At 35.9% G+C, this 25,849-nt stretch overlaps 5 protein-coding genes across 8 annotated transcripts in view; 4 read left to right on the forward strand and 1 right to left on the reverse strand.

Moving 5' to 3' along the window:
- Positions 1 to 1,343, forward strand: part of LOC105179315 (solute carrier family 25 member 44) — a 2,105-nt gene extending 762 nt beyond the window's left edge. The window contains exon 1 of the mRNA XM_011102935.2: positions 1 to 1,343. This exon is cut by the window's left edge and continues 762 nt beyond it. Coding sequence (XP_011101237.1) covers positions 1 to 1,005 — 1,005 coding nt within the window. The 3' untranslated portion in view covers positions 1,006 to 1,343.
- On the reverse strand, positions 2,065 to 6,089 carry LOC105179439 (nuclear transcription factor Y subunit A-5). 2 transcript variants are annotated; one of them, XM_011103163.2, is made up of 7 exons: positions 5,933 to 6,089; positions 5,696 to 5,793; positions 4,009 to 4,389; positions 3,378 to 3,490; positions 3,158 to 3,229; positions 2,841 to 3,008; positions 2,065 to 2,751 (listed from the first exon to the last, which is right to left on the reverse strand). In XM_011103163.2, exons 3-7 carry the CDS (start codon positions 4,298 to 4,300, stop codon positions 2,359 to 2,361), a joined length of 1,038 nt encoding a protein of 345 aa, XP_011101465.1. In that variant the 5' UTR covers positions 4,301 to 4,389; positions 5,696 to 5,793; positions 5,933 to 6,089; the 3' UTR covers positions 2,065 to 2,358. The 2 variants fall into 2 exon arrangements, with proteins under 2 accessions (XP_011101465.1, XP_011101386.1); XM_011103084.2 differs by having other exon boundaries at positions 5,696 to 6,074.
- On the forward strand, positions 7,898 to 12,289 carry LOC105179571 (omega-amidase, chloroplastic). The gene is made up of 10 exons (XM_011103231.2): positions 7,898 to 8,526; positions 8,836 to 8,952; positions 9,587 to 9,811; positions 10,090 to 10,183; positions 10,847 to 10,921; positions 11,131 to 11,209; positions 11,340 to 11,355; positions 11,520 to 11,600; positions 11,782 to 11,864; positions 11,953 to 12,289. The coding sequence occupies exons 1-10, from the start codon at positions 8,251 to 8,253 to the stop codon at positions 12,029 to 12,031; spliced, it is 1,125 nt and encodes a 374-aa protein (XP_011101533.1). The 5' UTR covers positions 7,898 to 8,250; the 3' UTR covers positions 12,032 to 12,289.
- Positions 16,751 to 17,971, forward strand: LOC105179645 (protein BIG GRAIN 1-like B). The gene has a single exon (XM_011103319.2). It carries the CDS (start codon positions 16,751 to 16,753, stop codon positions 17,969 to 17,971), a length of 1,221 nt encoding a protein of 406 aa, XP_011101621.1.
- LOC105179728 (mechanosensitive ion channel protein 10) lies at positions 20,945 to 25,362 on the forward strand. 3 transcript variants are annotated; one of them, XM_011103595.2, is made up of 7 exons: positions 20,945 to 21,220; positions 21,600 to 23,088; positions 23,179 to 23,299; positions 23,625 to 23,918; positions 23,999 to 24,201; positions 24,572 to 24,877; positions 25,066 to 25,362. In XM_011103595.2, the coding sequence occupies exons 2-6, from the start codon at positions 21,611 to 21,613 to the stop codon at positions 24,834 to 24,836; spliced, it is 2,361 nt and encodes a 786-aa protein (XP_011101897.1). In that variant the 5' UTR covers positions 20,945 to 21,220; positions 21,600 to 21,610; the 3' UTR covers positions 24,837 to 24,877; positions 25,066 to 25,362. The 3 variants fall into 3 exon arrangements, with proteins under 3 accessions (XP_011101897.1, XP_011101786.1, XP_011101699.1); XM_011103484.2 differs by having other exon boundaries at positions 25,074 to 25,362; XM_011103397.2 differs by having other exon boundaries at positions 24,572 to 25,362.

Consider the following 25,849-nt stretch of genomic DNA (forward strand, 5'->3'; position numbering starts at 1 on the left):
ATAGATTGGGAGATGCTTGACAAATCCAAGTTTTTCTTCCTTGGGGCTGCGCTGTTTTCAGGTGTTTCTGGGGTTCTGTATCCGATTGTTGTGTTGAAAACACGGCAGCAAGTGATGTTGAATGATGCCTCATGTTTCAAAATGGCCGCTTCCATCTTTAGGACCGAGGGATGCAGGGGATTCTACCGTGGTTTTGGGACTTCCCTTATGGGAACCATACCAGCCCGTGCCCTTTACATGGGCGCTCTTGAAGTTACCAAGAGTAATGTAGGAAATGTTGCTAGTAGTAAGCTAGGATTTTCAGAGGCTTCAGCTTCAGCAGTTGCTAATGCCGCTGCCGGAGTAAGTGCTGCCATGGCTGCTCAAATGGTTTGGACGCCAATTGATGTCGTCAGCCAGAGACTAATGGTTCAAGGAGGGGTTTGTGATTCAAGTTCTTGCGCTGTTGGCTTGAAGAAGTACAATGGTGGTATAGATGCTTTTAGGAAGATCATACATGCAGATGGAGTAAGGGGATTGTACAGAGGGTTTGGGATATCTATACTGACTTATGCACCTTCCAATGCTGTGTGGTGGGCTTCTTACTCTATTGCACATAGAGTGATATGGAGCTGCATCGGCTGTTATCTTTGTAAGAAGAATGAGAATGGCAATGGAAATGGCAACGGTGGGAGCGGTTATAGGCCGGACGGGAAGGCTGTGATGGCAGTCCAGGGGTTGAGTGCGGCGATGGCCAGTGGAGCATCTGCTCTGGTGACAATGCCACTTGATACAATTAAGACGAGGTTACAGGTTTTGGATGGAGAAGGAAGCGTGCGTGGCAGATCACCCACCATCCTGCAAACGGTGAGAGACTTGGTGAAGGAAGGTGGTTTGGGGGCTTGCTACAGAGGGCTGGGACCGAGATGGGCTTCAATGGCAATGTCTGCGACAACCATGATCACTACCTATGAGTTTCTCAAGCGGCTGTCTACTAAGAATCAAGAGTCCTATGCTTTGAGTTAAGTTATCATGAAATTTTGAGCAGAGGAAGAGTAGAAGGGGTAAAAGAAATGTTTTGTGTCCTTTCGACCCCTGTTTACTTAGTCTACCCTCAGCTGGCCTTCTCGACCGGCCTAATATGATACTGGTGTAAATACTGTAAAAATGTAGAAAAATGCATGTTAACTTTTCTCAGTCTCTGGTTATGCACTAGGTTCCATGGCAATCTTAGAGAACCACAGCAGAACACTTCTGGGGCAGAGATGTTTGATTATCATCATTGAGTCTCAAAAGTTCATGAATTCCTGTGCATTTCAGGATGTCAAAATCAATAATGAGATGTTATCGATGGCTTTGGTAGATGTTTCTTTGGCTTATGAATCACAAAGAAATCTGAAAATGTGGTTTACTATGGAATTTAACTATTATATGCATTTGGTAGTTTCAAATCCTGATCAATTGTCTTAAAATTTTAATGGAGCTTATTCCAAGTTAAAAAGTGAAAGAATTCTTTAACATTCTTAATATTATGAAAGAATTTCAACATGATTTGTTCTATTTTGCCGTTAAACTGGAATATCCAACGTTCAACCTGAAAGGTGACAGGAAAATACCACGAATTTTAATGTGATTATGAGATTATCAATTCGACCATTTTCTGATTCCTACGCCACCAAAGACCAAAATATCAATTTAATTCCTGGGGCCCCTCTTCCCAACGCATTAACGCTTGTGGGCAAAATCTTGTAATAGCCAGTGCACAGAGCTAGACTTGTCAATGTCATCACTCACCATTGATCCTGTTGAGTTCAGGATATCATCATCATAATATGTTTGAATTGGAAGTAGAAACATTGGGATGATTTTCATCTGTTTCATCACACGTCTCTTTTATGAGCTATAATTTTCATAGATCTATATATAGAGCAAAACTAACTTCCAAGTGATTCTTGAATATTCTCTCTCTTGTAAGCTTTCACCAAGATTCTTGATATGGTTTAGTGAAATTCACTTTTTGCAGTAGCATTAGGCTAGAACAACAATGTTAGCAATGTAAGATAAGCTGAACTGATGAAACAGAGGAGCAGAGAATATATAATATTACACATGCCTAATGAAATTGTTTTCCACATGGATTGCAGGGGGAAGAAAACCTTAAATAGTTGTTCAACATCAGAAAATAAAGTAAGAAACCATAATCCAAAAATCTTATACAATGGTCCATTTTCAGATTTTGTGTTCATTTTGCAAGCCCACATCATAATAGTCTGCCAAAGTAACAAAGCAAGGGATGATACTCTGTATCAAGTTTCAATACCGCGGAAGCAGTAAGAGATAGCCAAGGATGAACTGCCGGTTAACCATAGAAGAGCACAGTCATGTCGCAGTGCTGATCCGTGCACATCTGTCCATGGATAACAGAAGTTTGTCATCGGGTGCTATTACATGTGGATGCGCCCCAATCTGCGCAGTGGCACCCATGGTTAAAGTAGAGAATGAGACTCTTAAGTCGGGTTGCTGAAAACCATCATCATTGTTGAAGATGCAAGAGACATCAGAGCCAGATGTCGGGGAGTTTCCCCAGCTGGTGCTCTCAGAGTGCTGAATCTCTGGTTCAGATGCATGTCCACTTTTCTGCTTTGAAGAGAGGTTCTTATCATATGTTTGGTTTAGAGGATTCTGTTGCATTTTTTTGGTGTTCAAGAAGCGGCCTCCGGAACCCCTGGCTCTTCTCAATGCATGAAGATGCCGAGATTCGTGTAGGTATGGCTACAGCATGGAAGATGTGCATCTATTAGTAAGAGTAGGATCAGAATCTCTAATGCTTCGCGTAAAGGTGCCGGAGGCTAAAAGCATACCTTTTTTGATTTGGCCAGCTTATTCTGAGCCTCAAGTTTTGCTCGGGTTTGTCGGCGCCTGAGAATGGCATTGTATTGTTTTGCATTAACGTAAATGGGCATGCCTTCTGTGTAGTCAAGAGGAAGCACAACTCTTGCTGGTGCAATTCCCATCATTTGAGGATAAACCTGATTAGATTTAAAAAATTATTGCCATGTACGGAAAATGCTACCTCAAGAAATCATAACTTGAAGCCCAACCAAGCTTTAAAATGTGCATGATATAAAGGGAAAAAGCGTTCGGCCGGTCATGTATAAACAAAATGGTTAGTACTTACAACCCCAGTTGGCTCATATGCAGCTGCTGTCGTGCCAAAATAAGATCCAGCCAGAGGGTAGGACATGCAAGCCTGCAAGGAAAATGTCAAGCATAGATTTTTCAGCAGTTGAGGATCTGCTTTCTTGTAGTCATATGGCATTCCACATGAGCAGTAAGGAGTCATAACATCATTGTGCAGTATGAAATAGATACTCTTTTACAAGAAAGATATAACTAACCGATGATTGATTAGGCTCCATTTGGCCTTGATTGATAACCTGATCACCATTTCCACCTATCAAAGATGGAGCCCCACAATCATCCCCTCTCTTCTTATAAGTTTCAAAGAGACCTACAAAGAATTTGATATGATTCAACAGAAAGGACAAGCCTTGTACAATCACAATTTTACCATCATCCCAACACAAGACGTTTTATGATATTTGAGCCTAAGTACGAGGGGTCCATTATCAATTATGGACAGTTATCCATTTGCTCGCTGAGGCATAAATTTGTCAATGAAGAGGACAACTGAGACAGACAGTGCTACAAATCATCTATATTGAAAAAAGAAGTAAACACTTCCAAGCTTCTATCAATTGCACAAGCAGAAAAAAACAGGTTATAATTCAACTGATTCGTATGACTAAGGAAAGTGGAAAGAGGTGACAGGGACATATCAATTCTTCCTCCATAATAAGGCGAGGATTTGCCATATTCAGGATCACGGGTAAACTCTGCTCTTTCTTTTCACTGTTGATACACCACAGTTTTAACTCTTGAAAGTTATGGGATTTACATGTTATTTTGATCTAGGAACCACTAACGATTTAGGGGTGGGGAGGGAAATCCAGGATACTCAACCATTACCAGGCTGAAATGAAATATTTTGCATGTGGGAGTCGCTTTTAGCCAAATTCACTGCTTCATGATGAGATTGTTTGCTTGATAGAGACGAGGGGTCCTGTTCTTGATACTGAGACTCTGATAACTTTACATGATAATGGTGTTCTCCTGTGGTTTCCAGCTCAGTAACGCCACTCTTGGAAAGAGAAATCTTTGGATGTTTGGTTGAGAACCACAGAGATGATCGACCACCAAACAAGGTCGCCAACGAATCAGCAGTGGTTTGATCAGTGTCTTTGTGGGATAAGCTTTGCATCCTATGAATGTTTCCTACTCTTTTAGCTACCAAGTAAAGCTGAAGGCTTTTGGTCTCCAACAACAAATGAGAGAACTACACATATGTACCTGGTTTGGTAGAAGCCATAATGATCAATACAACATAAATAAATATAGTTTGTTTAAATCTGAGATACTACCTGTCTATCAACTATAATGTTAAAAGTCATTAATTAGTTACAGAGTTTCACACGAGATAAAGGAAAAGGGTTAAAATATCCTAATCCAACTCCTTTTAAGGAAACCTAAAAAGTACATTTCCAAGCAGAAGAAGCTTTTTCAGCAAAGAGTGCAGAAATATGGTTTCAACTGTAACACAAATAAATTCTAAGTAATTATGGATTTCGAGTAGTGCAACAGAGCAAAAAACCTTGATGATCTTCTCACAGAATATTCGAATCCTAAGTACTTCAATCCTCCAAACAAGTCAACTACTTGGGTCAATTTTTGTCATTTTTCTTTCTTCTTTCTTTTGTCCAGCTGAAGTCCTAGAATTCCTACGCTAATTTCATAAAACCCTGATCTTTATATATCATTACGCAGCATTTACACTGCAAGCATATGTTATCTGGGGCAAAAGCCCACAGTGTCAACGGTGGCCATTAGAAATACTGAAGTTTTTCTGTAGTAGGGTATACCCAAGATTCTCTCTAAGGAAAAAAAATCATATAGGTTCGTACCAACAGAACTTGGTCAGACACTGCAACTCTTACTCCTTCTAAGATCATAATAAGAATGCAAAGTTAATTCTACCGTGTAATAACCCTAAGAATCCATTCCTTAACCTCCTAGGGTATCTTGGTCTACTCAGACATTTCACTCTTGCAAAACAATGACATGAGTTCAGACACAGTCTATCCAGATATATGCAAGCATTCATACCTGAACCACTCACTGTTCTGAATCATTGCACACAACAAGAGAATTACAAAGCAGAGATGGGAAGTTTTCCAACTTCTAATGTGTAACTGCAGCAGCGTATCAAAAGCAAAGAAATAATTTTCGATAATCGAATTACCAGGATCCATAATACAGAATCAAACAAATCATTAACAAGGCGGGCAGCATCAAATGAAATAACTACAAGAATTCTTGAAATTTTCACAACTGAGGAAGTCAGTGGAAGTAAAACTACATTACTGCTCCATAAAACTCCAAGACAAAGACAGCTAAAGAAACAGCTGCGTATAATTCAAGAAAAACATGAACACATAGCAAAATTAGTACTTTGCAGAAACTACAACACCCAAATATAAAGGCAGATAAGAATACCAATAACACCTGAGGAAACCAAGAAAAGAAATACAAAAGGAAAGAGAAAAAAGGAAGCCCTCTGCCCTCATCTGGACATCTCAGAAAGAGGAAAAAAAGAGACCTTTAGAGGGACGACGTGGTTGGTAAGACAGATTCAGACATCCTCTTTTGTCTTCGACAAGAACCCATGATTAGTTCTTGGCTTCTGATGCAAAGAAACTGAAAGATAGCAAACCATTCCTTAACTCCTCAAAACTCATGGATAAGACCAGAAAAAAGAAACCACCCCACTGATTACTTGTTTATTATCTACAAAAAAAACCATAAAAAATTAGCCAATCAGCCAAGATTCATTTACTTAATTTCCTCGGCACCACAGAAGCAACACCACCACTACCACCAGCACCACGAGGTCCCCCACAGTCTTTTCTCTTTCGGGTTCTTGAAATGGGTTAATCATAAAAAAAATGAGAGAAATGATTCTTGAAATGGGCAATCTTTACTTTGGATAAATGAGCCATGACCTAATAATTAACTCAACTTTATTTCCATACCAACCCTATAATCCTATTCTTTGAAAAAAAGGTTGATTTTTTATTTTAAAATTTAGTATATAAATAATGTAATAGAACTTGAAATAATAAGTTTTGGACGGCTAAAATAAAGAATTCTTTTATTTTGAAAATGGGAGGTGTTAGAATGAAAAAGACTTGCCTCTTTATATTAAATTTTGAAAAATAGTTGACACCAACACATACATTAAGGCCACCCAATTCAAAAATAAAGATTATTCTTACATTATAGGACAAAACATTTAAAAAGAAGAGGAAGAAATATAAAATAGATATGTTGATGAGCAGTTTGTCGCCTTGAGCAGAAGAAGATGCGCTTCAAGATTCAGACACTGATATATTGACATCATGTGTGACACAATTTAGCAAAAACAAATGATTTAGAGTCATGCACTTACCACTTGATTTATATTTTGTTACATCAAGTATTATTCGTTCGAATTTCATATGAGTTTTATAAATTTGTTATGAAAAAATGCTAAGATGAAATTTTATGATTTATAAGTCACTCAAACTAAGATTTTGAAACTTATATACCGTTCAAATTTCTCGTTGCAATTACCTTAGAAAGCCTACATGATAAAATAAATTTATAAGTTTGATTTCTATTATGAATTTTAGAGTTTGCAAATGTTCATTTTCGTCTCCCATAATCTTTACATCTACTCATAAATTATAACTCACTGTGATTTACCTTTCCTCATCACGATGACATGAGTCATTATCCTGTATTTAGGGAATGAAACTTTTAATTGCAAATTTTAAAAATTTATAGATAAGCCACTTCATTTTGTATTGAGACAAGAGAGAAGTGAAGTATGTATCCTTTCTTTCTTTTTTTTTTCCCCTCTCCCTACTAATTCTTATATTGACATAATTTTTATATGAGTTCATAATAATTTGCATATATGTTTCTTATCATTTCAGTATCATCCTTTTTGTGTCAACCATTTTGTTTTATTTCTTGCCAATTTGATGACAGAGGAATCTTTAGGTGAATGAATTAATGTTTTTGTAATACTACACCTTAACCGCCGGCCTTTTAAGATAATGTTCCGACCAAAGAAAATCTTTTCTTAGCAAATAAGTCTTATCCATATTTAGCAAAATGCAAACCCCAAAAGAAGTAAAAAGTTGAAAATAAGATTTATCCATTGCTCTTTTAAGACAATTTAAAGCTTTCTTATTTAGAACAGAAGAGCATCACAATTCAAATCAACTGAAACCCCAAATTTGTGTACTTATTTAATTCCTCTTGACTTCAAAAGTTTAGACAAGTTTTCTTGGATTTAATATTTCAATAACTCGATTCGAATTCTATATATGTTTATTATTTTACTATTTTTTTTATATTTATTAGTTAATGTATATATAATTCTTGATTAATATGTTGATATATTGAAAAATATAATCCATCGTTTTTAAAAAGAGACCCTGCACTCATTCTCTACATACAGCCAGATCAAACCAGGTAATTATTGACTGGCATTCACCTGATTGCTACGAGATAAACTAATTATTTTTAATTAGCAGGTGATTAGTGGGGTTTAAGTGGTAATCATGGATGCAATTTTCAATTAGAAATGCTGTAATAATTGGTAAGTAACGTGGCATTAAGGACAAACTATAGTTTAAACGTCAGACCTTCAACTTTAATCATCTTTTAATATTAGAATCCAGCTAATCTAGATTAAAACAGTCATCCAAACCCTTTTTGTTTTTTCTAAGTTTAGTTTTTGGGCTCTGCCTCTGATCTGCTGTTAATGGCTTCTGCTTCGTTGTCTCTTACTTTTTAGTTATTTGATTTTATTTTGCAAGTTCAATTATTTTCATTCACATTCAGTATGAAAAATTTAATTCGAGTCGAGTTTGGTAAGATCAGACTCAATTATATGACAAATTTAATATATTTAATTTAAGAAAAAAAGTAATCAATCAACAATTCCTATGCAATTAGCTTAATTCCACCAAATATGATTTGAATAAAAGATTTTCAGCGTTACACCACAATTTTGAATCAATTTAGGACAATATTATTGATTTTCTCAAAAGAATTTTTGTTTTAAAAATAGTAGTTGCAGAAAATGAAAAGGTAAGTTAACAAATGAGCCCAAGACTGATGTTCTTGTCTTCTTCAACTTTTCAATCGTCGGTTGCTCGCTCTGTCCTGCGCCCTGCACCTTCGTTTCTTTCCAATTCCCACCACCACCATCACTTCCTCACCAAACGTACTTCCATTCTAAGCAACACTCTCCTCGTTAAGTCAACCCGTACTACACTTACAGCGTCGGCTTCAGTTTCATCCATGGCTTCCTCTTTCTACCCAGAAAAAGCTCGAGTGCCTCCGGCCGCACAGCCTCCGGCTCCTCCAATCACCAAGGTAATCCTTCCTTTTGTTTTACCTTTAGGATTTTGACAATAGGTATTTTATTCTTCCCGCATCCCTGCCCAAATTCCGAGCTCGATCGTGGATTTATATGCTCTTGCGCAGGGATTTGGGTTTTTTGATATGTGAAAAGCGTGGTATAAAGTTGAATTTTTGGTAAAAAATTTAATCTTGGTCATTGTCCCTGCTGTTTCTGTGTAATTGGAAATGCGGGTTTTTCTTGCATTTTCGATTACGGTTAAAGGTTGTTTTTTTTTTTTTTTTTTTCCTGATTTTTTGGGTTTTGAATTCGTGTTTGGGTAGTTTAAGATTGGGTTGTGCCAATTGAAAGTGACTGCTGACAAGGAAAGAAACATTCTGCATGCTCGCACTGCAGTGGAGGAGGCTGCAGAGAAGGGGGCGAAGCTTGTAGTATTGCCTGTAAGTTGATTTTATTCGTTTATCAGCACATGTGTTCGTGAATGTCTATGTACTATTTGTTGCAAGAACGAAGTAGGCATTCGGTTTTGTGAAATTCGTACGGTATGGAACCTTGTTTATCTGCACGAAACTGATTGTACAATAAACATATGCAAAGTAATTAAAAGCTTCGACTCATTCAGTTTTGGCATGTAATTCGGTGGTTGCAACAGATTGTATGAAGGGAGAACTTTGTATTTCTGATGCGAAGTTCTCTTTAGTGAATCTAATTATCTAAACAATGGAGAAGAAACATTTATGAAATATCTAGTTACTTCTTTCAGCTTGTTATTTTTCGCTGGGGCTAATTCAATTAACATCTTTCTTGTGGAAGAAAAGAATATGAATGTGCTTCAAGCAACTGAAATCTAGGTACCCTCCTAAACTAGAAACATACTCATCGGCCAATTTTTAACTTTAGGATCATCAATTTCTATAGTTTTACAGATACTTGTACAGTTTACAGCATTGTTAATGCAAAACCGGTGTTGGTATGATACTAGAGATGATCCTTAATATTGAGTGCTTCATATCCCATGTACTGTGTAAGACTAGTAGTAATTTGAGATGTTCTTTATGCGCTCTTTTTCATCAGGAAATATGGAACAGCCCATATTCAAATGACAGCTTTTCGGTATACGCTGAGGATATTGATGCTGGTTTTGATGCGTCTCCATCGACAGCAATGTTGTCTGAAGTTGCTCGTCTTCTGAACATCACAATAGTTGGAGGATCAATACCTGAACGAAGTGGGGATAAGCTGTACAATACCTGTTGTGTGTTTGGACCTGATGGAAAGCTGAAAGCTAAACACCGTAAGGTGATTTCAGATCGTTACATTACTATTATTTAGATGAATATACCATTCAAATGAAGGGAGACAGTTAAATCAGTGTTATATCCACTCCACGAGGGAGGACTGAGCGCATGTATAGTAACAGTATATAGTACATATGTTGAAAATTTCAACTAGCCTGGTTAAAAGAGCTTTGTATCTTTTTGTTAGTGATTCTGCAAGAATCTGGGCTTATCATGAAATACGCAAAGATCATCTATTTGCTTCACAATTAATTCTGCAATGAGTACATTTGACAACAGATACACCTTTTTGATATCGACATTCCTGGGAAAATTACCTTCAAGGAATCTAAGACTCTTACAGCTGGGGAGACTCCCACGACAGTAGATACAGGTACTCATTATTGGTGAACTAAATATTTGAAACTACTGACTTTTGTGAAAGTTTTACTTATCCCATTCCCAACTTGATCAAGCATCTAAATTTGAAATGTAAATGAGCTTGGTTTGGCATCACAATATGCAGTGTTATTCTCTCTCTGATGGAATCAAAGATGTCTTGGTAGTTGGTGCATGAATTGAGTTTCATTATGAGATCTATCTAATATATAAAAAGTGGATGAGATTATTGTTCATTTCTTTATCATATTGTATTTTTGTTTTGTAATGGGTTTCTCTATAATTTCTTCAATTTATATCTTAAATGCATATTTAAGTATCAAATTTGTGACCAAAGGCACCATTTTGATGGATAATAATATAGTAATCCAGTTACAATAAATTCGTTTGAAAATTCAAATTGGCGTTTAGGGCCTGAAGTGTGTCATGTGATTTTAGAAGACGAGGTAGGCAAGGGTGTATGGTGGATTTGTGGGAAGCAATTGAAAGAAAATATATTAAAGAATGGATACCTTTGAAGGAGACAATATTTTCTTTTTTCTTCCCCCCAACCCAAAAGTTGTATATAATTGTATTTTGTGCATAATACTCATCAAATTATCCATTATAATCTACACCATCCATTTCTCTCATAAGGAATAGTATTTGTTATGTGCAGAGGTTGGCCGAATTGGAATAGGTATCTGCTATGACATTAGATTTCAGGAACTGGCAATGCTTTACGCAGCAAGAGGTTTATCACTGATTTTGCTATGTTTCTTTGGTTATCTTTCCATGTTTCTTGATAGTAATATTGATTACTTTTTTCACTCATAGATCGTACTATGAAACATGGCAGGCCCAAAATTCAGCTCTCAAGAACATAGCTTAGTGGTTGCCGTAAATTCTCTTTCCTGGTATTCATTCGTATTTCTTGCTTATGAGGTGAAATTTCATTTGTAGGTGCTCAATTGATTTGCTATCCTGGAGCATTCAACATGACTACAGGACCTTTGCACTGGGAGTTACTGCAAAGGGCAAGGTAGTTGTGATGAAATTACCCCAATAGATCCTGTTCATTTTAGCATATGTGTTGCTTTGAATATCTAATCTTCTCTTGTTGCTTTGTTACTTGCTGATGCATCCCTAATTTACCTTACTGTCATATGCAGGGCTGTGGACAATCAGGTAAGAACCCAATTATACTATCTGTCTTTTTGCTTTACTGGTTCCCAAAAATTGCCTCATATCTGCCAATGTCAATTTGGAATCTGTATTTCCATTGGTTCGCTGAATGGAGAAGAAACAAATTCTTTTGTCTGTTTGGTTCTTGACAACAATGAATTTGACAGCTATATGTAGCAACTTGTTCACCTGCTCGAGACACTACTGCTGGATACATTGCTTGGGGTCATTCCACACTTGTCGGTCCTGTAAGTCAACGCATGAAGAGAGTGTAACGATTAGAACATATATAACTAGAAAAAAAACAGGAACATGTAGATGGGAGGATAAAATGAAAAAAGGAAATAATTGAAGAACATAAAGTTGTTTGAAACTAGTTCATAATTCCCATATTGTATTAATGACTGAATCTAGTATGATTTTTGACAGTTTGGAGAAGTGCTGGCGACCTCTGAACACGATGAGGCAATAATCATCTCAGAGATTGACTATTCACAGATTGAGCTAAGGAGGTGAAGCTAAAAAACTCAAGACATCATTAAGCAATTTCTGTTCACTGTTTTCTATGATCTGACTGAACTGCTTTACAACTACGTCCAGAACAAACCTCCCACTAGAGAAGCAGAGGCGAGGGGATGTCTACCAGTTGGTAGATGTCCAGAGGCTGGATTCTGAATGAATGCACTGAAGGAGAAGTGGAAGATACCAAACGATGGATGCAATTTAGTGTCGCCGTTAGAGTATTGCTGCTAAGAATACAGTTTAAGGCACATCCTGCACTGAAAGACAATTCTTGATCTAATGTCAAAATCCATATTGTAGCATAAATAAGTTTTCGTCTTATTACCATTGTGAGTTGAAGAAACAAAGGAGTAGAAAACATTAGACATGTAATTTTCGAACATCCAAGCCATTCATGGTTTGCATTTCTGTCGTAGCAGCAGCCATATGGCAGTTAATCTCTTTTGCACATTAAAGAAGATGGTGACCCCAATAGGTAACATGCATGGAATGCAAGCAACATGGATGAGCGAGGGGGAAGGAAGTGGAGGTTGCAGTGTGGTGCACGTGATGACGACATAGGCAAGAAAGTGAGGTTGCACGTGCAGCAAAAGTGGGCAAGGCAACCGACCGACGAAGAAAACACAAGACATTTGAATGGGTGTCAGTGTCAGAATCCAAGAGCACGAAATCAAGTGATTTTGCTCTGCTTTTTCAGTGACTACGACTTTACGTTCTCACACTCCCCTCGAAAATTACACGCACCGCACCCGTGCTCTTGAAGGAAATTTCCAGATTTCCTCTCGTTTTCCTTGCCTGCCAAATTTCAAATGTTTGATGCTCTTTAAATACTCCATCACATAATAATTCATGTTTGTAAAAAAGGTTTCGTATCTAATGACCTCTACATTACTGTTGGACTAAAAAATATATAGATTGAGGTTCAATGATACAGAACAAGACAAGGATATATTTTGAGAATGCATCCGTCTCTCCGTCCTTGGAATTGTAACAGAGCTGAGGAAAAAGCGTAAAGAGCGGGTGTGTGAGTGTGAGTGTGATGTGTGATGCGTGTGCTTTAGTTTTGTTTCACTCTTCAATGCAACAGCTATAGCTAATGCAGCTGCTGTAAAGAGAAACACACAAACCTCTCCTCCTCCACTGCTGCTGCTGCGCCTTTTCCTTTCCACTTACTTACCCTACTACTCATCCTCCAATCAAAAATATACCAAAAATTTTCATTTTCAAATTACTTTCGGATGAGTCAAAATATTTGTCATCATTCAAAAATATCTTATCTGAGTGTTTTTAATTGTTTTAGCATAAATACATATTCATATATACATAAATATATACCGAAAAGACATGATTTGATAATAAATAGTAATTTTTATTTTTCAAAACACAATATTAATATACAATGCTTATTTTAAATTATCTCCAAAAACAAATCCAAACATACATATTATCTCTAACACACACTTATTTATCTTTATTTTTCTTTCTCTATCTCCACAAAATACAACAAAACACTCCGAAAATGAATCCAAACACTATGCTAAGATTTTGATACCCACATCATGTAGACAGACATCTCATATTAATTTGTATATTTATAAATTCCAAGACCGTTTTCTCTCAAGTAGATGCTTTTCAAAATAAAGTTATATAAAATTTATCCCAAATTAAAAAAATATTAGGAATGTATATGTAAGTCGATTGCAGTGATCTGATGTGTGGTTTGAAGGACGAAAAGAGCAGAGGTATATATAGAGAAAGTAGGCCAAAGCTGCCCTCTTCCACCTGTTGTCTGACGTACCACATGCATGGGATGGGATGGGATGGGACCACGTCTCTCTCAACAGGAGTTGCTGATGTAGCCGCCTACTGGGACCCACTCCATTTCGATGTCTTGTCCACGTGCCACCCACTCGGATAATGGGCTACGTGCCACGTCGGAAGTAGATCTGCAACATGTTTTTAGGCTATTATTTTGATCCTCTTTATTATATAACTTGCTTCTTTTTTTAGGCCTACATAAATAGTGGAGGAGTATAAGAAGATGCACAGGTTGTAGGACAGACGCATCAAATCCTCATCAACAAAACCCCATTACAGAGACAGGCCACTATATTAATTCATGATCAGACAATTATTAATATATAGAGACAAGGATTATGGGGGGACATCAAAATTAATCATCAGGTTAAGACCAAGATTTGGGTGACTCATGTTAATGATGATGTTCGGAACCTATGTACCACTTTGAAAAATTCTTATCCGGACTAAATTTAGCTGAATCAAACAAATTGCAGAGCATTGACCATTTTCTCTAAACTATACATCAATCATAGAGCAAATATATATTACACTTGCTACATAATTAGAATTTCCCACCAACTTTAATTTCATCCATTATTATATATTATTTCCAACTTAGGAGCTGGGCTGAAAACGTAAAATATATAGTGTGGTACATATTAGCACGTGGGTGTTGATTAATGAATGTCGTGTTTTAAGGTATAGTAAGTACAGTGGAAAATCATTATTCCTATTGCATATATATATATATATATATATAGTGTTTGATTTATAATAATTAATGAAGCCGTATAAATGAACTAAACAAAAACAAAAGTAGAAGCGTGACAGCAAAATCTTCAGTTTGATTTGGTAGTTAGAAATAAATAGAGAATGTGAGTGAAGAAATTGATGTGCAACAAAAGTTAGTAGTAAAATAAGTTGGTATGTGTTAATGCATGTGCTTCTACCTTGTAATGTTTGTTGTTAGTACCTACAAACTTGTTTGCTTTACCTTATTTTTATATATTCCACCAAACTTTTTCCAGGTTCGGTTTTTTGATCCCACTTCACCAATCTAAAAATTTGAATTATTGATTTTCTTGATAGTTCATGGCTTGGAATGTATCTTGAGTTGACTTAGGTATTGGAGGATCTTAGATGAGGACCTCCCAACTAACTTAACGAGCTTTTCTTTTTTCAACGACCATATATCAATTAAGTAACAATAGATATCTAGCTCGAGTCACTAAACCTCAGCCCACGATCATCACTTTCGACACAGATCAACGTGCATACAATTTAAAAACATACTAATAAGTATTTTCTACTTGAAAATATAAAAGTCCTATATAAACAACATAATTTTTTTAACAGCAGCGATATTGGTATTTAGTATTGGTATGGAAAGATAATACAAGATTTTAATTAATTTAGGTCAACTTATCTCATGGCCTCAAATTATAATTTCCCAATTCTCAACTTCCGAAAGTCAATTAATTTCTAAAATTAAAAAGAGAAAAATAATTAATTAGTAGTCTAAACAGAGTTGATTTTGTAATTGCCCCCCCACTAATTTGGCACTTTGAATGTCGACAGAGGAGCATGCATTTGGGCCCATTCTCCAATCAATTCCCAGACCGCACCATTATTGCTATCTACATTCCACCAATGTCGTCTCAACTCAACTACTTCCGACCACATTAACATCTTAGCTTCTCTTAATTAGGCCAACCTTCGTGGCTATGGATTCAAGTCCATATATTAATATATGAATATCAATTTATTTTAATTATAATTGTTGCAATTTACTGTAATAGAGTAATTATTAATTATATATATATATATATAGAATTGATGTGTGTATATAAACTATTGATGAATGAAATTCGTGACGGAATTGTAATTAATTCATTAAAAAAAGTTTTTTTTTTAATTAGGATAGCCGCAATTGATTTATTTCATGAATGTTTTTGATGTGTATGTGATTTTCTTATCTAGCTTTCCAATTTTTTTCTGATATAAGTAATATCATAACATAATCAGTAATATCAAATAGAGTAGATTTAAATAACACCTAATGTGTTAGTAGAAACAACATATCCTAAATATATGGCGTGATTCAAACCCGACGTCAATTTCATCAATTAAGCCAGGCCTCATTGTCCATCTTGCTTCTAACTTGTACATGTTACGATGAATACATACATGATGAAATGGTGTAGAACCATTAATTAATAGTGAAGTAGCTAGCATATATGTATGTTGCAAAACATTTGAAAATAAGGATTGGGAATTATGGGTACAACTTTTGTTAATTAATCTTGTATTTTTCATTTTTTGTTGTCTTGTTACAGGGGAAATGAATATTCATGCCCATAATAACCAAATACTCCCACTAATACACTAAAATTATGTTTCAATTTTGTCTGAATCAATTATTGTAAACTAATCATTGTTACTTTATTATGCAAGAACATATGCCCGCAGGCTCGATTAATAATGTACCTGCATAAAAAATTCAGATAAAATATCAATGATTTAACTATCTTAATAAGAAAAGAAAATTGAAAAGGGTTTGCAGGTTTGGAAATTGATTTATGACCAAATTACAACGAAGTTGGCTACGATGATAAATATTTTTTTGTTATTTAAAAAATTATTAGTATTTTTTTTTATATTTGATGAACTTATGTAATTTTTGAATTAAAATTTTATATCATAGTTTATGAAAGGAATTTGGTTCAGTTTACCTAAAAAAATAGATAAAAATACAATCGAACTAGTTATTGAACGATCGTTAAAATAAAGGAGATATTTATACTTTTTCAAATAATAGAAAATATATTTATAATTATATCAAATATGAATAAATGTTGATAAAATTTAATGCGAGTTTGATTGGCTCAAATTTGGGGCCCCAAACACGCCCCAGCTGAGTCCTTTATATCCCACTCTCTCTTTCCTATTCCCTGTAACTTGTTTTCTCACTTTCTTCTCTTCTATAGTATCTTCCCCTTTGTTTCCTCTCGCTCCCCATTTCTTTCTTACAACAGTTGCCCACAACTTGCACTCTTATCTGTCCAAATTTCAGAATATGTATTGTAGGGAGAAGCCAAATTTCAGGGAGGAAAATCACAAAGCACGACAAAGCCACAGAAATACGCCGTCGTTTTCCTCCTCCCTTCTTGATGAAATCTACCGTTCCATCGACGGGAATGACGCAACAGCCCAAGAACCAGCGTCAAGAGCCCAGAGCTGCAGCAAAGGAGATGAAGAAGAAATGGGAAGATTCACAAGGGCTTGTTTGGTTGACAAATGGATGGAGAAGGAAGTTCACGAGAAAGCTAATAATTTGGCCAGAAGAAGGCCGGATTCATTTCAGGACTATGATGTCTGGTTCTTCAGTTCAACTTCGACTTCTTCCGACAGTTCTGGCGCGCTCTCATCATCAGACACCGAACTCTTCTGTTCCACCAGAAAGCCCAAGCAGGTTTCTTGTTTCTCCACAAGGCCTAAACCTGTCCGGACCACCCGCGAAAGCAATCGGCAAGACGAGTTTTTCGTGTCTGATGATGATGATGATGATGATCGACAAAACCAACAGAAGAACAAAAAGGGAGATGATTTGATGAAGTCGAAATCGAGGGCCTTAAAGATTTACGCCAATTTGAAGAAACTGAAGCAGCCCATCTCACCAGGGGGGAGGCTGACAAGTTTTATCAACTCACTCTTTACCAATGCCAACTCCAAGAAATCAAGAAATCCTGATACAAGTAAAGGGTTTCAACATTTGAAGTCTACTAAAACAACAACAGCATCATCATCATCATCATCATCAGCTTGTTCTTCCGCTGCTTCGTTTTCGAGGTCGTCGTGTATGAGCAAGAACTCATCATCACCTGATGAATCAAGGGACGTCGTCAAAACGAGAAATGGGAATCAAAGAACGGTCAGATTTCATCCTGTGAGTGTGATTGTTGATCAAGACTCCAAGGCTTGTGGGCACAAGAGCATATACGATGAGGATTGTGATTATAAGCATAGAAGGCCTCCACTGCCGCCACACGCGTTGAAAATGGCGGAGAAAAACAGGAAAGTTGAAGACGCTGCACATCGTGTTTCAAAGGGCTATCGAAATCATAAGAAATACGATTTTCCCATGTTTAGGAAAATTCGGGACAAGGATGAAGACGAGGACGATGCCGTGAGTGAATCGAGCTCGGACTTATTCGAGCTCGATCACTTGACAGTGTTTGGAAAAAATAGATTTTGTGAAGAACTTCCTGTGTATGAATCTACTTATTTTTTCGCATAGGAATGAAAAATTTGTTTTGTATATTTATGCTTTTTGACGGCAATGTTATGAGTAAGTTTAGTTCGGATATTTATCGTGTAATTGATGTACAATTTAAGAAGAATGATAAGTACAATATAATTTGTGTGTAATTGATTTGATTGGATCAAATTTGTTTGGAGTTAGTATTTTGCATGATTGTTATATAGTTTGGTAATTAAGATTTGAGGGTTTCCAGCAGGTATTGGAAACTGTTATGATATGGAATATGGTGTGTGGGATTTAGTGGAAAAACAAAAAAGAGAGCACAGAGATGAGAGCAGGAATTTGGAATAGAGACAGACACTGAAAAAAGAAGGGAACGAGGACTGATCCCAAGTAGGTAAGAAACCCGACAGATTTTGATAGAACAGAGAAAAAAAGGGGGAAAATTTAACAGAAAAAAGAAAAAGTGAGCATGACAAGCAAAATATTTCCAATGGGAATAGGGAAAGTGATTCTCTCTCTCTCTCTCTTTTTTCTTTGTCTATCACTTTGTATTAATGAAAAAAAACATATAGTTGAAAAAAGAGGATGATTGAAATATATGAATTAAATAGTTTTGAAATTTCAAGAAAAACGTATAAATTTTTAATGAGGATCACAGATATAGGTGTGAAGTTAGTATCATTTCGTGTGTGATGGTATAAAAACACAATATGATAAGAGATATAACAGTAATTATTTACGAGCAAACATACTTTAGTATAAATTTATATTTTTAATTTAGGACTATAAATTATACGAATTAGTATTTAATAAAAAAAAAGAATAAATAGAAAGGGCAAAAAGGTGGGGCAACAAAGTCATAATGGTTTAATTAGAATAAATGTATAGTATATATTACAGTAATTGGGGTACGTGAGAAGCATGCAACATATCAACAACTTACAAAAAAATCATAAAAAGGAATCTTAATAGTCAAAAGGCAACATGATGAAATGATTAGCAAGGAGTTATAATTATTTAAGGATAATGTTATAACATATTAAGGATTGGACCATTAGGTGATGAAATAAGAATAATTGAATGAATAGGTGAGCAGTAATGTTGGGGTGAAGGAGTAGTATTGGGCTTTTGTGTTACGAACAGTCCAAACCACTTCAAGAAATGAGGAACCTTACATTCCTCAGATCATGTAGCAGAAGAAGGCAGATATGTACCATAATTTGGTTGTACAGAATGTACTCTTTTCTATACTTTTATGAAATTTACCATTTACCCAAAATTATTCAATTACTCTACATAAAAATGTTATCAACTAATATTAATTTCTTTTGAAAACAATATGACAATAGAACAATATATTATACTAATAACTAATTATTATTGTGACGTCCGTAAATTTTTTTTACGTAAGTGGGAGACTAATTGATAATTATTAAAAATTTAGATTTAATTAATAAATAAATTATAGACTGAATTTGGGATATGATAAAACTTTAATGGATTAAATTGGAGTTCGTTATAATATTTGGGAGCAAATTATATTAATTAAAAAATTTAGGAAGGACGTAATGGGTATTTAAAAAAAGTTTAATTAAATAAATAAAATAATAATAATATTATATATATGTAAATAATATATTTATAAGTAATAATATATATATTAGTAGTAATATAATATTATATAAATATATGTATATATTAGTAGTAATATAATATTATATACATATATGTATATATTAGTAGTAATATAATATTATATACATATATATATATGCATTAGAGCGAGGGGCCCACCAGCCCACCGCCTCACCCCTCCTCTTTCGTTTTCTTGTTGTACACACACATAATACATTACACGCATAAAACACAATTAAGAAAAAAGTTGCACTCCTCCCTGTCACACAAAAACTAAAAAAACAGAGGTACGCAAATTTCTATTTTAATTCATATTAATTAGTATAATTATATTATTTAATTACTCTGTTTATTAAATATTATTTATATTGAACGATGTACTATTTAACTGGAGTATTTTATGATTTTGGCTATTTAAATTAGTGTAGGGTACCGAAGTATTCCGGGCAGCGGGGAATATCCCGTGCTATTAGCTACACACTGGGGTGATGTGGGAATACCATATTTGTTGTGATGTCCTGTGTTGATATTGCTGTACAATTGAAGTAAAAGAGTGTGGGGATATCACATACCACGAGTATCCTGTGTTGTATATGATATGATGATGACCGGCGAAACTATTGACTGATGTACTCTAATTAGAGTAAGTGGGGCCCTTAACTAATAAACAATAATGTCGAATATTGTGTCGTGGATTGATTTACAGTTGTGAGTATATATTATTGCTTATATATGATATTGCTATATAACGAATGACCGTTAGTCGGTGTGACTGCTTGTACGTGAATTGTTGCATGTATATATATATAGACTGATTGGCTGTACTTATTGAATAGGTAGCTCATTCCTTGCCACATACTTTTCAGGAGATAAATCACATTGACTAGCCACATTGGACTTTGAGCAGTGCCGTCATCTTTATTAGGTGGGTCAGGCGTGATATTTGAAGTCAGAGTTTTGGGCGGTTTGTTTGTTAAATATTCTAGTCTCTTATCGAGTTGTAGTTAAAATTGTGATACTATTTTCCTTGAGATTATGTACATGAACACATCTAGTGTGAATAATATAAACTTTTGGTGATATATATATTATATTGATAAAATAGAAATCATTTTACGAGTTGAAAGGGAATTACTAATAAAATAAGTTCTAATTAAAAAAAAGGGTGAAATAGTGATAATTAGATGTAGCAAGTCGGGGATGCTACACTTATTCATAAATAAACCAATTGTAACAATATCATAAATTTAAATAATCAACTATAGAAAGTAGTCACTCAATAATTATTAAGATGTAGATGAAGTGGTTTTATAGGATAAAAAAGCGGGTTTTGATATCAGGAGAGTTTGTGGTGCTCTACCTGTATTATTATTAGTAGCAGTAGTGAGTGAATGAGAATAATATCCGAGTAAAACAGCAGCATATCTTCAGTTTATTTGCTTAATAAAAATAAAGACATGGTTTTGAGCAGCAGCAGCGTTTTCAAATCTCTCTGTCCGTCACCTTCTCTCTCTCTCTCTCTGATGATTGACTTCTTGCCAACATTCGTCCTAGGTTTACTTTTGTTATACCGCTACTCCCAACGGCTGTAGAGCTTGCAAGCTACCAGATCTTTATTTTTCTCAGCTGACGGCGACTGTTTCTCCGGTAACCAAGCAAACTCCTGACCTCTTTACTAGTCTTAATATCAGAAATAAAATTCATCTGTTTTGGCTCGAAAAGCTTGTGTCTTTTGACTTTATGGTTGTGTAGGTATTGAGAGTGGTTTATCGGTGCATAATGCACTAGCACCTTAGGTATGGATTTTCTTCAAGTACAACTGACAGTGAGATGTATTCTTCAAGAGAATAGAAAAATGCAACTAGGTCTAGTTTGTTATCTTCATTTATTTATTGTTTCGTGAGTGTCATTTATGTTTAAAAGGGGTTATTTCTTTGCCGCGATTTTTCTCATTTTCCTTTTTCAGATTTGTATTACATTCTGAGGAAAATATAAATCTTGTGCTTCTTTTGTTTGATTCGGGCAGGTTTTTACAGGATGGATGCAAATGGTAAAGCACCAAAGATTAGCGGAGAAATAAGTATGACGGAGAATCAGAAAACAGCTACTGATGTCATCATTAACGTTCCTGGGGATGGGAAAGATTCAAAATTTCCAACCCCAGATGTTGCAAAGGATCAAAGACATAGACTTTCAGCTGATTCACCTCATAAAGCGTCAAGTGATTCAGCATTTAGTGCCCAAAAGTCAGTGTCCATTAGTTGTCCTTCTCCTGAAATTGTAAGAATTGGTCCTAGCTCCAATAGGCCTCCCAAAATCCCCACTAGCGAGACTCTCACTCGGAGGAAATCTTTATCAAGGTCAGTTTACTCAAAGCCAAAATCTAGATTTGGTGAACAGTCTGTGACGATTGATGGTAAGATGTTTGAGGAAAATGGACCCTCAGCGGAAGAAAATGTCATATCTACTCAGAATTCACCTAATACGAAACTGGATGTTAATAGTGCTAGCATGAAAGAAATTAGTAGGTCCGTGCCGATTACTCCAAAAACACCATTGATGTCATCTCCTGGTGGTTTTAGAGGAGTGGATGAGGACGAGGAAATATATAAAAGAGTCAGCAGTAGGAAAAAGCTTAAGTATAGGAAAGTGAAAGCCAAGGTTTTGGTTGAGTGGTTGCTGTTTCTATGCATTCTTGGGTGTTTGGTTGCAAGCTTGACTGTACATTGGTTGCAAAAGTTGACACTCTGGGGATTGCCTATTTGGAAGTGGTGTGTGCTTGTTTTGGTGACTTTTAGTGGCTTGTTGGTTACTGAATGGTTGATGCATTTTGTTGTTTTGTTGATCGAGCTAAACTTTTTGCTGAAAAAGAAGGTATTATATTTTGTTTATGGTCTGAAGAAGAGCGTTCAGACCTGTATTTGGTTGGGTTTAGTGCTCGTCACTTGGGTTCTGCTATTCCAGGAAGCGGTGAAGGGGTCCCGTCTGACTACCCGAATTTTGGATTTCATAACTTGGACTATTGGTGCGATGCTTATTGGTGCGTTTTTATGGCTCTTGAAGACTTTGCTGCTGAAGATTTTGGCATCTTCTTTCCACGTAAATACATTCTTTGATAGGATTCAGGAGTCAATCTTCCATCAGTACATATTACTCACACTGTCTGGCCCGCCAGTTTTGGAGTCGGCAGAAATGTTGGGGAAAACAAACAGTAATGTGAGTCAGTTCAGTTTTCGTGTGACAAAGAAGGGGAAGGAAGGCAAGGAAAAGAAGGAGAAAGAGGTGATTGATATAAATAAACTCCATCAGATGAAGCAAGAAAAGGTCTCCGCCTGGACCATGAAGATGTTGGTTGATGTAATATCTAATTCAGGTCTCACGACGCTTTCAAATGCAATTGATGAAAGTGTCTATGATGGAGGTAATGAACAAGCAGATAAGGAGATAACAAATGAGGAGGAGGCAATTGCAGCAGCATATCACATCTTCAGGAATGTAGCTCAGCCTGGTTGCAAGTGAGAAAAGCCATCTATTAGGATTGTGCTTACAGTTGCTCCAGCAACGTCCATTTCTCTCACTGTTGCATTGTAATCTTGAATGTACAGGTATATTGATGAATATGACCTAAGGAGATTCATGCTGAAAGAAGAGGTTGAGCTTGTAATGCCAATGATTGATGTGGCTGAGACTGGGCAGATTGACAGAAAAGCTTTGACAGACTGGGTGGTATGTCCTTTATTTTCATTCTCGTTAACTTGAAAGCTCAGTGGATTTCACATCGCCTTTTTGCAGTTGTCGTCCTAATATGGAAAAATTCTGAAAATTGTTTAAAGATCTGTGTAATACTTTGTGGAGATAACTAGAAATAAGAAGTTACAAAAAGGAAGAGTTCTTCAAGATTTCTCCATTGGAATTGACTTTTGCTAAAATTCAGAGATACTAAATAAAAATTAAAACTAAAAAACGTAATCTATATGTTTGTCTGCCTGGTAACTTTTTGTATAGCTATGTTATAGTTCCACAGGAAAAATTTCTCTACATTGTTATGCAGGTGAAGGTTTACAATGGTCGCAAAGCACTAGCTCATGCTTTGAATGACACCAAAACAGCTGTAAAGCAACTGAACAAGCTCGTGACAGTGATTTTGATTATTATCATCATAGTAGTGTGGCTTCTCTTGACGGGAATAGCAACCACCAAAGTGCTTGTTTTTCTCTCATCACAGCTTGTTTTGGCTGTTTTTATGTTCGGAAACACTTGCAAGACTATATTCGAAGCTATTATCTTTGTGTTTGTGATGCATCCGTTCGATGTTGGCGACCGTTGTGTCGTCGATGGTGTCCAGGTAACTGGTGGAAGTTGCTCATGCTTCAGTTTGTTGAGTCCTTTTTTTTATTAAATACATTTCTCTTTGCATAATTACAGGTGGTCGTGGAAGAGATGAATATCTTAACGACTGTCTTTTTGAAGTCTGATAATGAGAAAGTATATTATCCGAATGCTGTTTTGGCTACCAAACCCATCAGCAATTTCTATAGAAGCCCAGATATGGGTGATTCACTTGATTTCTGCATTGATTTCAAGACGCCAATGGAGAAAATCGGTGCTTTAAAAGAGAAAATAAAGAAGTAAGTTACATTTAGCTTGCTTTCTTGTGGTAATAATAAAATTTGTTGTCAATATAGATTTTATCATCAATGAAGGAATTAAATATCTGATTTACCTAACTTGGGAATCAACTTCATATTTCTGTTTTCGTGGCTGTGATTACAGATAGAAGCTTGTTCTGTACTTTAGTTCTGAATGTAATTTGATTCTACAATAGATTTTCACAAGAACTACCTGTTTCCTTTCGAACGCAAAATTGGAGGAATAGGTTCCCATTTTAGGGAGAAACCCCACAACATAAATTGACGTGATAGTCGATTATATACAAGTAAATTAGATATATATGCTCTTTACATTTGTTCATCTTGTAATTGCATTCTGAACTGTCAGGTACTTGGAGCAAAACCCGCAGCATTGGCATCCTAATCACAACTTAGTCGTGAAGGAGATTGAAAACGTGAACAAGATAAAGATGACTCTCTTTTTCAATCACACAATGAACTTCCAAGACTATCCAGAGAAGAGCAGACGCAAAACGGATCTGGTCCTGGAGATGAAAAAGATTTTTGAAGAGCTGAATATCAGATACGATCTTCTTCCTCAAGAAGTTCACCTTATGGATTCACAAACAACAGCAGCGGAAACCAGCAAATGATTGTGATCCATCTCAAAAACTCACCAGCATTTTCCACTCTAGTAAGTCTTCTTTTGTCCTCAGAAAATTAGTGTTCTTTAGACCAATTTCATTTTCTGGTGCAAACGAAGAGCATGGGGCGATTTTCTTGTTTGCATGTGGAAAATCAATTCCTTGTCAAGAGATTTACACATGTGCTGCCTGTTCTTTACGGGTAATGCTGCTGACAGTAGTTTTTGTTGGTTGTGAGTGCTGAAGGATTCGTTAAGAAAGAAAATGGCCATGGAGGTTGGTTAAAGCAGACTCATAATAAGCAGCAGCAGTTTTGTAATGTGTACATATGTAGTCCAGAACTACAAGATGAGGATGGATTGGAGGACTTAGCATTCATGCTTCAGCTTTGCCTTTGCATTTCTTAGAATTTTGCTTGTGTTACATTGAATTTTGGATTTCTAGGTTCGAAGTTGAAAACTATTACAAAATCCACGAGGTTTTGTCCGAATAAAACTCAAGTTTCAAAATCAAGAAATTCTGAATTCAAATTTCACTAATTTTAGTATTTACTTGTGTAATAATTGAAACTTGTTAACTGCAGATTGAAGTCTTTTGATGTAATGGTCCATATTGGCTCCAACATTCCCCTGGAGAAATTATATTATTTGCAACAAGATACATTTCAAATCTGCTGCCGGATTATATTATAAGGTTTCGACTTGTTGAAAAACCATGGAATGGGAATCGGTTACCCCCATCAATCCTGTCTTCTCTTCCAACAGATTTTCTACTATGAACAATTTATGTTAAACAAGGGTCACATTTAAAATGTTAAATTGTCATGTAAGAGAATGGTTTAATATTGATATCTTACAACACCCTCCTTGTTTGGAAGGAGAATGATGTCAATTCAATCAAGTGTTTCCTTGTTTTCGACATTTGAAACATTGATATTTAGGAAATCCGACGAATCTTGATAAGCTTATCCCTGCCATGAATCCGCCACGTAAAAACCCATTCGGATGCCACCTCATCAAAGT

Source organism: Sesamum indicum, linkage group LG1 (genome assembly GCF_000512975.1).
Source record: "Sesamum indicum cultivar Zhongzhi No. 13 linkage group LG1, S_indicum_v1.0, whole genome shotgun sequence".
Classification (NCBI taxonomy): domain Eukaryota; kingdom Viridiplantae; phylum Streptophyta; class Magnoliopsida; order Lamiales; family Pedaliaceae; genus Sesamum; species Sesamum indicum.

Excerpts from the sequence above, each read along its gene's own strand:
- LOC105179439 (XM_011103163.2), bottom strand. The coding sequence starts at position 4,300 with ATGCAAAGCTTATCCCACAAAGACACTGATCAAACCACTGCTGATTCG. Across the intron at positions 3,009-3,157 it reads CATATGAGCCAACTGGGGTT|GTTTATCCTCAAATGATGGG; the intron begins GTAAGTACTAAC and ends AAATCTAATCAG. Across the intron at positions 2,752-2,840 it reads AGCTGGCCAAATCAAAAAAG|CCATACCTACACGAATCTCG; the intron begins GTATGCTTTTAG and ends TCCATGCTGTAG.
- LOC105179571 (XM_011103231.2), top strand. The coding sequence starts at position 8,251 with ATGAGCCCAAGACTGATGTTCTTGTCTTCTTCAACTTTTCAATCGTCG. Across the intron at positions 8,527-8,835 it reads CGGCTCCTCCAATCACCAAG|TTTAAGATTGGGTTGTGCCA; the intron begins GTAATCCTTCCT and ends GTGTTTGGGTAG. Across the intron at positions 11,865-11,952 it reads TCACAGATTGAGCTAAGGAG|AACAAACCTCCCACTAGAGA; the intron begins GTGAAGCTAAAA and ends AACTACGTCCAG.
- LOC105179645 (XM_011103319.2), top strand. The coding sequence starts at position 16,751 with ATGTATTGTAGGGAGAAGCCAAATTTCAGGGAGGAAAATCACAAAGCA.
- LOC105179728 (XM_011103397.2), top strand. The coding sequence starts at position 21,611 with ATGGATGCAAATGGTAAAGCACCAAAGATTAGCGGAGAAATAAGTATG. Across the intron at positions 23,089-23,178 it reads GTAGCTCAGCCTGGTTGCAA|GTATATTGATGAATATGACC; the intron begins GTGAGAAAAGCC and ends TTGAATGTACAG. Across the intron at positions 23,300-23,624 it reads AAGCTTTGACAGACTGGGTG|GTGAAGGTTTACAATGGTCG; the intron begins GTATGTCCTTTA and ends ATTGTTATGCAG.